The sequence below is a fragment of the Scleropages formosus genome, chromosome 17, assembly GCF_900964775.1.
Source record: "Scleropages formosus chromosome 17, fSclFor1.1, whole genome shotgun sequence".
In the NCBI taxonomy this organism is placed as follows: Eukaryota; Metazoa; Chordata; class Actinopteri; order Osteoglossiformes; family Osteoglossidae; genus Scleropages; species Scleropages formosus.
The window spans coordinates 13715518-13730354 of record NC_041822.1 but is presented as its reverse complement, the minus strand read 5'-3'; the positions used below and the strand labels follow the sequence as shown (position 1 = coordinate 13730354).

Below are 14837 nucleotides of genomic sequence, written 5' to 3'. Positions count from 1 at the left end.
TCCCATTTTCCCACACTCTTGTTTGGTGAAACCAGACCAGGGTGTAACAAAAAAAGATGTGGTTTATCATTCCTTGGCTAGTTAAGCTAATGAATTGTAAGAGTGAAGGTGAGGATGTGTTGTAAAGAAAGCAATGATCTTATAGTTTTAAGCAGTATCGAAGGTTCGCTGAAGTTCCGGTAGCCAGGTTCACTCACCTGTGTATCATCTTGCATTGAGCATTACATTTTGTCTGATCTGCAGTTGCTGTGGCCGCAAATGGACAGGGCTGGACACTGAGATGCCACTGGATATCAGCCAGATAGCAGCTGCTGTGGTGTGTGTGACAGGCACTCTGTGGCTTACAGAGAGGGAGGGAGGGCATCGTAAGGGAATAGGAATCGTGAGGTTGTTGCCGATGTAACAGAAGCGTGTTCGACAGCCCAGCTTCCCGCAGACTGAGGGCCAGAGCAGGGTGCTATGAGCAAGGAAGACATGTAGACTAGCTTTAGTGTTTGTGAGACTTCGTGTGTGCTTCTCACAGGTATCACTGTACGTAAAGCATCAGACGGTTCAGCAAAGATTTACAAAGGGACACCGGTAGTCAAACAGACAGAGACATGTCTGACTGCAGCCCGTATGCCCTGGTCTCCATGGTAACACACAGAGTGCCTCTGGCTGGATGACTATGTTAGCGGAGTGCAGGCAGGAAGGCTGTGCTCATGGCGAAGACGTGGGTCTGGGATAGAGCTGGCCGGGATGAGCTATGTCAAAACCACGGGCTGGAGAGAGGTGGAGAAGGCCTAAAGGCAATCCTGCACACACTCGCCATTTGTATATTTCCAGTACTCTCCTTAAGTTTCTCATTCGCTTCATAGTTTTGCGCAGGTTCCTCCATCAAAGAAACGAGGTTGTGAAAAATATGTACTCTGTGTTGTTTTGCTGCCAAACGGTGACATTAGAGGGGAGAGAGAAAACAGCACCTGCATCTGTAGCGCAGTGTGGCTGATGGAAAGGCGCGCGTCCTCGTATCACCACAGCGTCACTCAGATTTTTGGATGGAGACCCCGGCTTCTCGTATCCTAGAAGCAAAACAAAGACGTGACCTACTTCTCCATGTCTCTTTTCCCCGCACTCCATCTCTCCTTTGCTTTGAATTTCAGTTTCAATTTCAAGGTTAAACATTAGTGTGCTGTGACATGGTTGTTCCCAGAAATGGTTCAAGAACAGCTCATGATAATGAGCTTCATGAAGATGGCATGGTAAAGCACGTACTGTTAAATTGTGAACACAAAATGCTGTTTGGATAAAGTAATCCCTTTCATTTGACCTTAAGTTTACGTATGTCTCTCTCACATACACAGTCTGAAACCACTTGTCCTAAGTAGGGTTGCAGCGAGCCAGAGCCTAGCCTGGCAACACAGGGCACGGGGCTGGAGGGGAGGGGACGCACTTAGGACGGGATGCCAGTCCATTGCAGGGCACCCCAAGCAGGACTCGAACCGCAGACCTGCCAGAAAGCAGGACCCAGCCAAACCCATTGCACCACTGCTACTATACATCCACACACCTCTACAAATGCTTTGCATAAGCAAACCTTGTCATGTAGATCTTCCTTATTCTCTCACACACACACACACACACACACACACACACACACACACACACACACACACACACACACACACACACACACACACAAACATTGTCTGCAACCACAAGTGGGGTCGCGGCAAACCAGAACCTAACACAGGATGCAAGGCTGGAGGGGAGGGGACACACTCAGGACAGGACACCAGTCAATCCTTGCCATGTTCCTTATTTTACCCTTTAATTTATAACACTAATAACTTCTGTTTTACTCTGACACATATTGTCAGAAAACAAAGGTATTGTAAGTTTTGTTGTACTCTAACAGGGAATATAGAGCATCTTCATAATGTTTTGGAAATTAGGGGCCAATATTTTTGCATTTTGGAATAGAGTTACTAGCTTACTCATCATTAAATTCTTGTCCTTTTCATAGCACAGCCTAAAGCAGAATCACTGGGCTGTAGACTAGGAGGGGTACATCCTGGATAGGACACCATTCCATTGCAGCATTTTGCAATCGATTTTTTTCTTAATACTGTATATGCCTATTTGGAGTCAGTTACAGTGGGTCAAGATTTTGCTGTTGCAGGTTCTTCAATATTTAATTTCAGTGAAGAGCATTTTCAGTACCATTGATCATCTTACTGATAAATTATATTGAATATCTACATACTGAGCTTCATTATGGCATACTATGCAGAAAGCACCGAGGACGATTCTTGTATGGATGCTGACATAGTTCTTCGTTGGCCCACAGAGTGGTTGGGTGGCATCTGTGTTTTCTTTCTCATTCCCAATCCTAAGTGTCACTACCAACCATCTCTTCTCAGTGTCTGCGTGGGCTCATGTACAAGCTTTTCTGCTTGTCTTACTGACATGTTTCCTCCACCCAACCATCTACAATGATCTAGAGACCTTTCTGGAACAACAAAGCAAAGTGGACTTTCCCTGAAGGCCCTGGAACTACCATTTTGTCACCCTGTCTTCTCTAACCCAAGTCCACGGTTTGGGAGCTACAGACCCTGTCAGCTATTGTTAGGCAGGTTTTTGGAATACATTATATTTCACACTTGAACCTCTAGGTGATGGCAAACTTAGTGTACAAATAATTCCTTCATGAAACGATTGAGGGTTTCGTCAGGAGTGAATACTTTGCGGCTCTTCAGGACTAAGTAACCAGAATGTTTCCAATGAATATGTCAGGCACACCTCAGAACACAAACAAAACACGATCAGATGTTTTTTTTTATTTATTTATTTATTTTTTTTTTTTTTAACATGTGCTGTGATTTCTCTGTTTAACCGCCTCCCATTAGTCTATGGATCACTACGGAACCTGCTTGTTGGAGCATGTCTGTTCCTACATTTAGATTTAAATTAACAGGAACCCCTCTGATTTAATAACTGTTGGGTTTCACCTTGGCTCTTCTGAAGGATATTAATTTCACAGTTAAGTCTGTTCAAGACAAAACTCAAAAATGATTGTTGTGGGTAACAACTCTCACTGGATTGGACATCTGTCATGACAGGTGCATTTGTCAGCTGCTTGTCCACAGACTGACTACACTTGATGAACTTTAAATGCTGTAGCTTTGACCTTTTTGATGCGTCTTTTACGGAGTATGTTGTATACATCCATCGTCAACAACCACTTGTCCCATGCGGGGTCACGGCAAACCAGAGCCTTACCCAGCAAGGCAGGGTGCAAGGCTGAGGGAACACACCCAGAACTAGAGGCCAGTCTGTTGCAAGGCACCCAAGCAGGGCTCGAACCCCAGACCTGCTAGGCAGCAGGTACTGGCTGAACCTGCCATGCCACCACATTGTATATAGTACATACTCCATATTCCCCTTATATCTTGCATTCTACCTTTCAGGTTCACTTGCTGGATGTATATTCACCCAGTGGGGACACACGTTGTAGTTGATTTGTTTTGAGCTTTATTCCTGTTATTTTACCCTTTTCTCGCAGAGGGACAGATATCACATGAAACTTCCGTTGTGTCTTTCTATAAATAACCAAGATTCGGGTTTCAGAAATTAATTAGCTGTAAGGCCCTTTTACCATAATATAGATATATAGTTTCTGAATACAAAGAAACACTACTGTGGCTATTTACAAAATGTAATTAAATTTTAAATTTAATGGGAAGAAAATGGGTATGGCTTTTGAAAGATTCATACTTTTTATGCATAGATACACACATGATTTGCAATACAGATGAGGTGTGGTGCAGTAAACACAGTTTTTTAGCTCTTCATAGTGTTACATGTGTATCTTCACATACATAAGGCGACGGCTCAGGGTAAGATGGTTACAATTCATCACAGGTGTGATCATGAAGCACTTTCTAATAATATCCATAAGGGTGTCTTCATATTCCAGATTTTATTATAGTTGCCATGCAAATTAAGTGTCAGTTTTTAGTTCAAAATACTGTACGGTTTTCAGCTTTTTTCTGGACTGTAGTGTTATCAAACCAAGCTAAAAACCAATCGAGCACTCTAAAGTCCAAAAGGAAGCTTTTGTATGGAACAGTATATTTGTCATGAAGTTTTGGTTGTGTTCTTGTTCTGAATATATCTTTTCCTCCTCCTCATATGTCTATGATGTTTTGCTTCGTCAGAATTTTAGCCATATAGAGGAAAGGATTTCTTTTTCCACAACTGGCATAATAAAGGGGTAACAGGTGCTCATGAGCCTCGCTCAGTGCCCTCACGCACATTCACACACATGCAGTCATACAACACCTTTCTTTGTTTGATCATGAGGTCACTACCTACCCTTACGTGATGTTCAGAACAGGCCTCTGAGGAGGTCAGTAGAAGAAAAGCATCACTGTGCTGCGAAAAATCACAGATGTGGGGGGGGGGGCAGTCCCAGATGGTTTGACTCCAGTCCTGCGCTCTACCAATGAGCTGCTCACAGCCCTGCTTTGGGTTTCCTCCTCCTCTTCTATGGGAGCGATGTGATTGGCTGTTGGTCAGGAAGGTACATACACCCTGACTGATTATGTGGAGAGACCCTTGTTTGGAGGCTTCTGACAGACCCCTGTGCGCCTTCCGGGAGTCTTTCATCCTTCTGATTGCGTGACAAACCCTCATTTCTGCCTCTGCTATTCAGCCTCCGGCAGAACAAGGGCAAAGTGCTGTAGCCCAAATGCCGCCTCGCCTCTTGAGCCCAGGGTTCGGTTGACCGTGCTCATGACTGTCTCCCGTTTGGATACCCACTTGTTTCAGACACGGAGTAATAAAGAAAAATTAAAGAAGATCAAATCTACAGTCTGGATGTATCTGGAATGTAGTGCAGCAAGAGTCAGTGGAGACGTTTCTTGTTCCCATTTTTGAAAGCAGCTGTGTTCTGTTTTCTTCTTTGCCGTCTGAACGTCACGGTACCGTTTTGTTCTATTTTTTCGGGCTAATTTCACTTTTGTTCCCGTCAAAATGCCCGAGGCAAATTATTTGCTCTCGGTTTCTTGGGGATTCATAAAGGTAAGGGTTCTGAGTTTAGATTTCTTTAAAATGTCTAGGTTTGTTTATGCAGGGTACGAGACTCCTCCTATTACAGGAAGAAAGCCGTGATGCTGGGTGGTTACATGCTCCTTGGATTACGTGTTCAGTGTTGGGTTGTTTCGCTCTGGGTTAGTATGCTTCAGATCACCTGGAGGAAATCTCCTCTGCCCCAGTTATTTCTCTCATTTCTGTTTTGATTACTTCAACATTTTTACACCTTCACAGATGGTTGAGAAATGTGTCCTCAAAAAAGAAAAGCCTAAAGAGTAATGTCAACTGAAGACTCTTATTAAAGAGGTTAAATTCCTGCTTATGTCTTTTTCATGGCAAGTTGCAGTTCTGTTTCCAAATCTTGCTGAATTCCAGCATGTTTACCCTTTGAGGAGTCAGTCCCTTTCATGGATGTGCTGCTCGCAAAGGCAAACAGTAAGCTTCTTGATGACTTGCGTGATTAGCCATGGCAGTGTGTTTGAAAATTGCACCTTTGTGGTTTCTGTTATTGACCACAAAGCAGTTTAACATCCACTGTTGCTTTCTGAAAAGAACTGCTTGCTTTTTATTTTTTAAATTTCTGGTTTCAAGTACAATAAATTCTGGAAAGTTCTGCATGCAGATCAACAGTGTGTGGTAATGGAGAAACAGGACTAGGAGCAAGAGGGTCAGTGATTCATATGTGGGACACTGTTTTGTGAAAAAAGAAAAAAGAGATTGTTTTGTGCAAAGAAACACTACATTGTTCAAAGGATGGTTTTGAAATACAAGGTATTTTACACAAAGTTCAGTGAAAAGCTTGTTCAGTAACTACAGAAGCAAAAAGAGAAAGAGATTACACACAGGTTTCCAGGAAAAAATGCTTGGCATTTATCTGAGCGCAAATGTATACGTTTACTTAAATATGAATAATGGCATTGGCAAAACAAACACAGTATTGGCATTTATTTTAGTCTGATTTTTGCAAGATCATGCAAGTTAGGCTGTCATAGATCTGTGGTGTCCACTAGTCTAGCAGTTCCTCAATCCATCCGCCGCCTGTCTTGTGTTGGGGTCATCGCCCTCGCCGTGCGTTTTTTTCAGCAAGAATATCACTTTACAGAAGGGCTGTACTGGTCTTGGTCCTGGTGGGTTGCGGCATGTCAGGGTCTTTATTTCAACTGAACTTTTTCATAATTTCCCTACTCAGACTCCCTTAGCCTTTCCTTCAGTACAGGCAGTCCCTGGATTATGAGTTCCGTGTCCTCAGTCTGTCTTTAAGTCGGATTTCGACGCAAGTCGGAATAGTTAGGTACAGTGGGGATCTAACATCAGTTTGTCAAACGTTTGTCTTAGTATATAGTATATCGTGTACCATAAAAAACATTAAAGAAGCACTTCCGGATACACTAAAACATCTTTAATATAACAGTACGGTAATAACAACAAAAATACAATGAAATGATGTAATAATAACAATAATACTAATAATAATACTATCACTTTAGTTTCAATCATGATCAAAGAAGGAAGTCTTTGTCCTACCCTGGGTTCATGCACCCTGCCCACAAGCTGACAAACAGCTATAGATGTGCAATGTTTTGATGCGGGACGCAAAGTAGCACCCATTTGTTATTACAAACCATTGTGTGTAACTCGAATTTTGAATATAATAGGTTTAATTACGAATTTTTTACTTGACTGTTACTTAAGGGTGATAAAAAAAACAAAATTCTGGTCAGTATGGGTTGGTTCGTAAGTACGGGCTGAACGTAAGTCAGACATTTCGCCTGCATTGTAGTCACAGTGTAAAGATCACTACAAGCCCATTCAAATCATGCCCCTTCAAAACCACAACTGGCATGTTTTTAGAGAATTAAAGGACTTTCTTGCTGAATCTCTGCAACTCATTTGAACCAATTTAGTAGAATACAGTGTAAACAGAGAGCATTAGGTTCTGTTGACAGTCAGTGGCAGGAAGGTGTTTGATTGGCATGCAGTCTTCAAGCTCCATGAGTAAGGAACAGGAAGAGGATTTTATTTGTCATTGCTGTCAACCAAAATCATGTATGCCAACCAGGCGGATTTCTTAAAATTCTTAAAATAACACAGTGACCTCTGCAAATGCACCGTAACAAACCCTAATACTTTACAGTGAAGCGGAATAACAAGCCTTAACACTAATTTATAGAGTCATAAAGCACTAAAGCAATCCACTAGCAACACTCTTAATCATTTTTTTAATAGGCAAGAAACTTATATTGTTATATTCTTGAAATAACTTGTGTTCTGTAAGCAACAGAACAACTTTTTATATGTACTATAACTATAACTTCAGCAATTAAAGTACAAATGGAAAAGGATTAATGAGTATAGTGAATCTGGAGGTGATATAGTGTTACTTTATTGGAGGAATGTATGTTAGATAGGATAATAAATTCATTGGTTCAGTTCACGGGAGTTTATAGCACAGACCCAATCACAATTAAAGACTAAACCTTTTTCCTTGATTCCAGTAAGGTTTAATCCAGGGGTATCCAATGTGCAGCCCACTATTTTGCTTAATGAACACTTTTTTCAAATTACTAATACATTGTACTTACCATAAATTTTACTGAATCATCATAATACAGTTGGAGTTACACACATGTTGTCTGAAACCACTTGTCCCAAGCGGAGTTGCTGCAAGCCAGAGCCTAACATATGGCACAAGGCTGGAGGGGGAGGGGACACACCCAGGACAAGACACCGGTCCATTGCAAGGCACGCCAAGCAGGACTCGAACCCCAGACCCACCAGAGCATGGGACCTGGGCAAACCCACTGCACCACCGCACCCTCACCCCTTGAATACAGAATGCAGCCCTCAGACCAGTTCGCAATAGTGATTGTGGCCCTTCATCAAAAAATGTCAGATTGTCAAATGTCATAAGTTTGCCAAGGAGAATGAAATAACTGTCACCTCTCAGTGACACCCATCTGTGGGGCGAAATGGGGTGGAGGGGTATAGGTGTTGGGGCTCTAAGTTCCCTTGCTGTGTCTTCTCCCAGATTTCATGTACTGCCTCTTACCTCAATATCACTTCAAGGATGTTTCTCTGCGTTGGTCTGGACATCTGAAAAGTTGTATTTCATGATTTCATGTTCAGGGTCCTGATCTGACTGGACAGATTTGTCTGTGCGAGATGTTCAAGACAAGGCCCCTAAAACCATTAGTTGCAATTAAGGTTGACTGCCATGCAATATTTGAAATAACAAAAAGTGCAACAGCATAATGGCAGAATCAATATATCATTGAACACTATGACAATACAATTCATCTATGAACCCATGGATCATTCTATCTCTGTCTCTTTCTAGTTACTCTAAATTAGATGTTTTCAAGCTCTATTTAGGTCACAAAGCCTACGGTGACTAATGATTCAATGGCACAGCAGAAATTTGCAGTCGTGTAATTACGTCTTCACATTGTTCTGCGCCCCGTGCAGAGATCCAAGTGTTTTAACAGCAATACTGTGTGTGGAAAGCCAAATTTAGTTTCTAAACTCTAATCTGTTTACTATAGGCTAATCCACTGAAGTCCTGTACCAATTTACTGTAACTGTAGACCAAATTACTGCAGCATTCCATTGATAACAGGCAGGTATTGTGTTTTTCAAAAGCAGTTCATTTCAGATCCCAGACCAAACTAAGTCAAAATGATGAAATTTATGGCAATGGAAGTAGGTTACAACCATAAAGCCAATAAAAGTAGGTTAACAATGGAGTCTTCACTGTCATGCATAGAAAGCAACTGATTATTTGATGGCAAAATAACTTGAATATATTTTAATATGAAGAGGAAATTAAATATTCTGTCTGTACCTATGTTTACAGATGTTGATGTGGCTTTCTTTCTGTTTTCCAGTTCAAGAGGATGCTGAACCGAGAGCTAACTCACCTGTCGGAAATGAGCCGATCGGGAAACCAGGTGTCTGAATTCATATCCAACACATTTTTAGGTAAAGCACTACAGCATGTTGCAGACACCCTGCAATGTGTTTCACCTCATATTATTGATTTCAGTTTTTGCGTATAAAGTAAAAGGTGCCCTTCATCAGCATCATCATAAACGTGATTGATATCCAGCTCAAAACCAAAAGTCACGTTAGCTTTTTTCCTGCATTAATAAACTTAACCATTAAGTTACTTCCTCTATTTGGCTTTGGTTTTAGTTGTCATTAAAACTGAACAGACAGCTAGTGAAAACTGTTTCTTTCTACTTTGTGAAAACTTACTTCAAGACCCCCTTTATTACCCCACAACCTGTTTTTTGCTATGTTTCGCAATCTCTCTCTCTCACTGTGGTGATGCTGTAGGGTTGTGTTTTGCCTAGTATAGTGTCAGTTGGCTTGGCTGGCATAGCTGGTAATGAGTAACTTATTGTTTTTAAATTTTGGACCTCAGGCTTTACTTGTATTCTCTCACAGAGCTGCACATGAAGTGTGAAACAGAGTCACATCAGCACTCTCTTTGTCCCCCTCCCTGCTCCTCACAGACAAACAGCATGAGGTGGAGATGCCCTCTCCGCAGACGCAGAAGGACAAGGAAAAAAAGAAGAGGCCAATGTCTCAGATCAGCGGGGTGAAGAAGCTGATGCACAGCTCCAGCCTGACCAACTCCAACATCCCACGCTTTGGTGTGAAGACAGAGGCCGAGGACTCGCTGGCCAAGGTGAGAAGGGCAGGCCTTCCAAAAAACACATGTATGGATGAACCTTTGCAGGCTCAGAGCCTTGACACTGAGACAGACAGCACTGCTGGGCGAGTGTTATTATGCACTAATATTTAATATTTTCCATTTCAGGAACTAGAAGATGTGAACAAATGGGGCCTTAATGTTTTCAAAGTCAGCGAGTTCTCCGGGAACAGGCCTTTAACAGTTTTAATGTACACAATCTTCCAGGTAATGCTTTAGGAAAAAGTTTACCTTCATACCTGTAAATCTTCCTGAAACGTGCATTCGCTAATTTGTAGTTTTTTTCAATTTCAGGAAAGGGACTTATTAAAAACATTTAAAATTCCATTAGATACCTTTATAACCTACTTGATGACCTTAGAAGATCATTACCATGGAGACGTTGCATATCACAACAATATTCACGCTGCTGACGTCACGCAGTCCACCCATGTGCTGCTATCCACCCCTGCTTTAGAGGTAAGCAGTTGTGGTCATTGCAGGTAGGCTGTCTATTTTACCAAAGAAACCTAAGGAGGTACAGCCACACTCATAAATTGCTTTCCCTAAAATAGAAATATGTAGAGGTATGTTTGACAGAATGGTGTTTGTCTCATGAAAACTGACCCTCAGGTTTTCAGTATGACTTATTATCCTACATATGAAGGAACTATCACTATTTCTGAATATATGTGTACGGACAAGGACTTATACGGAGATATGACGAGATGCAGAGATATGCTTAATAATATGTTTTACAAAACTCTGAACAATTTGTGATCCTGTAATACATTCATATGAGCTTGCATGCGTGCCCTATTTGCATGTTTGCATGGTCCTTGTAACAGATTGTTGAGTCGGGGTCGTATGTCACACCCATGCTGCTAACTTCGTCATCAGTCCTCACACCATCAGCGTGTCAAAACAGTTAGTAATGTTTTTTTTTTTTACATAAAAAAATGCTGAATGTTTCCCACCATTTCCCCAGTAAGTCTCGTTGTTTGGCCTGTGTCATCCTTAGGGAGTACAGGAAAATTAAAACGAAAATTAAATAATGTTCTGTCCATGTCTCTCAGGCTGTGTTTACCGACCTAGAGATCCTAGCTGCCATTTTTGCCAGTGCTATTCATGATGTGGACCACCCAGGGGTCTCCAACCAGTTCCTCATCAACACCAGTGAGTGTTTGTCCTTTTTGAATCTTGCGCTGGGGGTTCTCTCGGGTTTTATTGGCAGAATGGATGGAGAGCTGATGGCAGAAACATACAGACATATGCTGACACACAGATGTCCTGTCTTTCTAGCACACATGCAGACATATCCGTGCGCTCGCTCAGTAACAGATACCACGTGTTGAGACACCCAGGGCCAGGACCGGGACCTGACGTGCAGCAACTAAATTAGTGATGTTGGGGGGAGATGGGGGTTTTACCTTGCTCTCCCAGCTCTGGGGGCTTCAATACTCTGACCTCAGCTCATAGAAAGAATCTGAGCCCAGCCCCAAGACTTCCTCCCCAGTGTCCAGAGGGGTATTCCCGCATCTCGTGACCACTGATGACTCATGGGCTGGAAAACAAAGGGCTGCATCAGTGTTCCTCACTGGCTGTGTCCTCGAGTGCGCGAGCCAGGGTAAACGGCTTAAAGCACAGACCTCATGCCAGGGTTCTTTTAAATCCAGAGAGATTACATCAGTAATACATTACGTAACCTTCGTTAAAGGCAGGCAGCTTGCAAATTCCATTTGTCACTCAATCCTCCACAGGAGAGGACGTTGACAGTGAGTTGGGTGGAGAGGCCTCAGTGGGGGTATTAAGTGTGGGAGACTGTTTTTCCCCTGCAATTTCATGTGTCAGTCAAAGCATGGGATTGTACTTCGTCCACACAGATGGAAATGAAGCCATGCTGAAATTAGTTCAGGCAACACGATTAAATTCCAGAGGACTCATTGTTCCCAGAAAGATGAAAGCGGACAGGAAGGTTATCCTGTTATGAAGGTGGCACTGGTGGAAATGAGCGTGGTATCGCTCACCTGTGCATGTGCCCATTTCTGCTCCTTGCCACAGACTCTGAGCTGGCTCTCATGTACAATGACTCGTCCGTGTTGGAGAACCATCACCTGGCGGTGGGCTTCAAGCTGCTTCAGGAGGAGAACTGTGACATCTTCCAGAACCTGACCAAAAAGCAGAGACAATTATTGCGCAAGATGGTCATAGACATTGTGAGTTACAAGGCTTCAGTTGACATGGAAATGTTTTAAAGGCAACAAGATAACTATGCATACTGTCCCTTTATCATACTCTGAGAGTACACAAAGTTCCTAAGTGTTTGTCTTTCATTTTTCAAGGTCCTTGCCACTGACATGTCAAAACACATGAACCTCCTGGCTGACCTTAAGACTATGGTGGAGACGAAGAAGGTGACCAGTTCTGGGGTCCTGCTCCTAGACAACTATTCAGACAGGATTCAGGTGAGCCACTGTCCAAAAAGCCTGAGCAGCTGGGGAGGAAAGTTATACATTTAGCAGTTTCTGAGATTGTTTTGAGCTACACTGTGTGCAAAAATTTTTACATTGAACAATATGTGAAAGCCCTGAAAGAAGTAAAGATACAGTATTTAAAGAAATATATGTTTTGTGAAATAAGTTGTTTAATTTACCAACATGGTAGTACGTGAAACATTGATGTGTCCAGCTACGGAAAGGGTTACTTATGAGAATTTTTTTTTGGAACAAGAAATTAAAGTATTCTTGATTCACCTCAGGTTCTGCAAAATATGGTCCACTGCGCTGACTTGAGCAACCCTACCAAGCCCCTGCAGCTGTACCGGCAGTGGACGGACCGCATCATGGAGGAGTTTTTCAGCCAAGGTGACCGCGAGCGGGAGCGGGGCATGGAGATTAGCCCCATGTGCGACAAGCACACAGCGTCCGTGGAGAAATCCCAGGTAACATATAATACGCTCAGAAGCAGAAACCAGGGAAACCCCTGGTGACGGAACTGTTCCTGCTTGTCAAAGCAAAAGCACTCAACTCCCAGTAGCTCTATACAATTGGGGTGCATCACTCACATTCAGATATAACAATCAGACCTGCAAGGTCCAATCAGGAAGGACCTGATTAATGTCTTCGACATTTTTCCAGTGATACAGTAGAAGTTACAGCTGATCAGGCTTCTCTCCCTTTTTTCTCTCACTTGCTTTCTAAAGGTGGGCTTCATAGACTACATAGTGCATCCGCTGTGGGAAACATGGGCAGACTTGGTGCACCCCGACGCACAGGACATCCTGGATGCGCTCGAGGACAACCGTGAGTGGTACCAGAGCACCATCCCACAGAGCCCCTCGCCTGCCCCTGACGAACCCCTGGAGGGACGTCCAGGAGGGGCTGACAAGTTCCAGTTCGAGTTGACGCTAGAGGAGGACGGCGAGTCAGACACGGAGAAAGACAGTGGCAGCCAGGCTGAGGAGGATGAGGAAGATGAAGAGGAGGAGGAGGAAGACAATAGTTGCAGCGACTCTAAGACGCTTTGCACTCAGGACTCAGAGTCCACTGAGGTCCCCTTGGATGAACAGGTGGGGGACGAGGAGGAGGTGGAGGAAGGAGCCTCCTCTGAGCCTTGCGTTGTGGAGGAGGAGAAGGAACAAGAGGAAGAGGGAAAGCCCGAGGACACATAACAGTGCCGATTGATGGCATCTGGAACTTTAATATTTAATAACAAATAGATAATATTTATAATTATAGACTTTCTTTTTTGTTCAATTTCTTTGTTTTGGTTTTTTTTTTCCATAAGAGTTCCAAAGCGCACGTTGCACTCCACAACCCTGACCATACCTCACCTCCATTTGCTCATGTCAGCTTGCTGGTACTGCTACAAATTTGCACTCAGGACTATCTCCTCAGTTCCTTTGGGTTGTAGGTCTGTCAGTTCTTTGTTTCTTTGCTCTGGATGGCTAAATGGCATCTGAATGGCTTTTTTTTCCCTCCACACCCCGAAATTTCCTTCACAAACAATCTGGATAAAATTCTTGGATTTGGATTACAACACATCTGAGAAGGATGGATGGAAAATGCTTTTCTGAGGGGATATGGGATGGGGCGGAGGCAGGGTGATGTTGCTCTTGAGTCTGAGCAGAACACTAGTCTTTAACTGTGGTCAGAGTGGCATCTTCCAAAGACACTGTGAAGGAGTCTCTGACAGACAGGGTGGGGGGGGTTACGTCTTCCTTGAAACACGACTGAGAAGGCCGAAATCCGTTACAGTGGCGAAGATATTCTGTGCTCTTGAGTTTTTGTGTAATATGTGCATTTGTTATTTTTTGTAGATTTTAATTTTATTACAAAATACATATTAGACTTGGAAGAACATTACAGTATATGCTTCATCTACCATTGCTCTTTCCGTTCTGAGACGAGTAACTTGCAAGTGTGCTCTATGACTTTCTGGGAGGAGTTTGCACTGTGTGGACCTTAATCGCTCCTAGGCAAAGCTCATAACTCACAATGTTCAGCATTTTCATAATACATATAATAATCTGATTTGTCTTTAGCCATTGTTTTTGGGCGAAAGTAATGCATTCTCAAGCTAACATCAAGCCGCTTCAATCACCTGTTTAATTTCCTCTGGTGTTGGCCTTAGACTTTGAAGACTTAAAGTTTAAATAAGTCACTGTTGCCTACACTATATGTGAGCACATTTTATTTATTTTTAAAGATGCCATGCCAACATTACAGATTTTTTTTTTTTTTTTGGTATGTCATCAGTTTCTCTTCATACCATGATGACCACACTGTATTACATGTGAAAGCTTTTTCATTTTTACAGCAATCTGTTACAAAGCTGTTTTCTGTGTATGCATGTGTGTGTGTGTGTGTATGTATGTATGTATGTATGTATATATTATTTTAAAATGATTATTATTATTAGTCAGAGTACCCTTTGTAGTCAGATTTTATTGGTTTTAGTTGTTCCTCCATTTAAATAAGATCTTACACAAGACAATCAGCTTCATAGTGTAGTCTCAGGACAAGGAGCATTAGATGAATAAGTGCACTGGCACTGTCCATTTCACGCT

The 14837-nt window shown here is 42.5% G+C and overlaps 1 protein-coding gene across 4 annotated transcripts in view; it reads left to right on the top strand.

The window, feature by feature from the left end:
* Nucleotides 1-14545, top strand: part of pde4d (phosphodiesterase 4D, cAMP-specific) — an 86144-nt gene extending 71599 nt beyond the window's left edge. For all 4 annotated transcript variants that reach the window (XM_018759171.2, XM_018759172.2, XM_018759173.2 and 1 more), the window contains 9 exons: nt 8961-9054; nt 9591-9766; nt 9899-9997; nt 10085-10249; nt 10846-10945; nt 11831-11985; nt 12112-12234; nt 12528-12710; nt 12972-14545. In XM_018759171.2, coding sequence (XP_018614687.1) covers nt 8961-9054; nt 9591-9766; nt 9899-9997; nt 10085-10249; nt 10846-10945; nt 11831-11985; nt 12112-12234; nt 12528-12710; nt 12972-13439 — 1563 coding nt within the window. In that variant the 3' untranslated portion in view covers nt 13440-14545. The remainder of the gene's footprint in view (nt 1-8960; nt 9055-9590; nt 9767-9898; nt 9998-10084; nt 10250-10845; nt 10946-11830; nt 11986-12111; nt 12235-12527; nt 12711-12971) is intronic.
* Nucleotides 14546-14837: the final 292 nt, after the last annotated feature.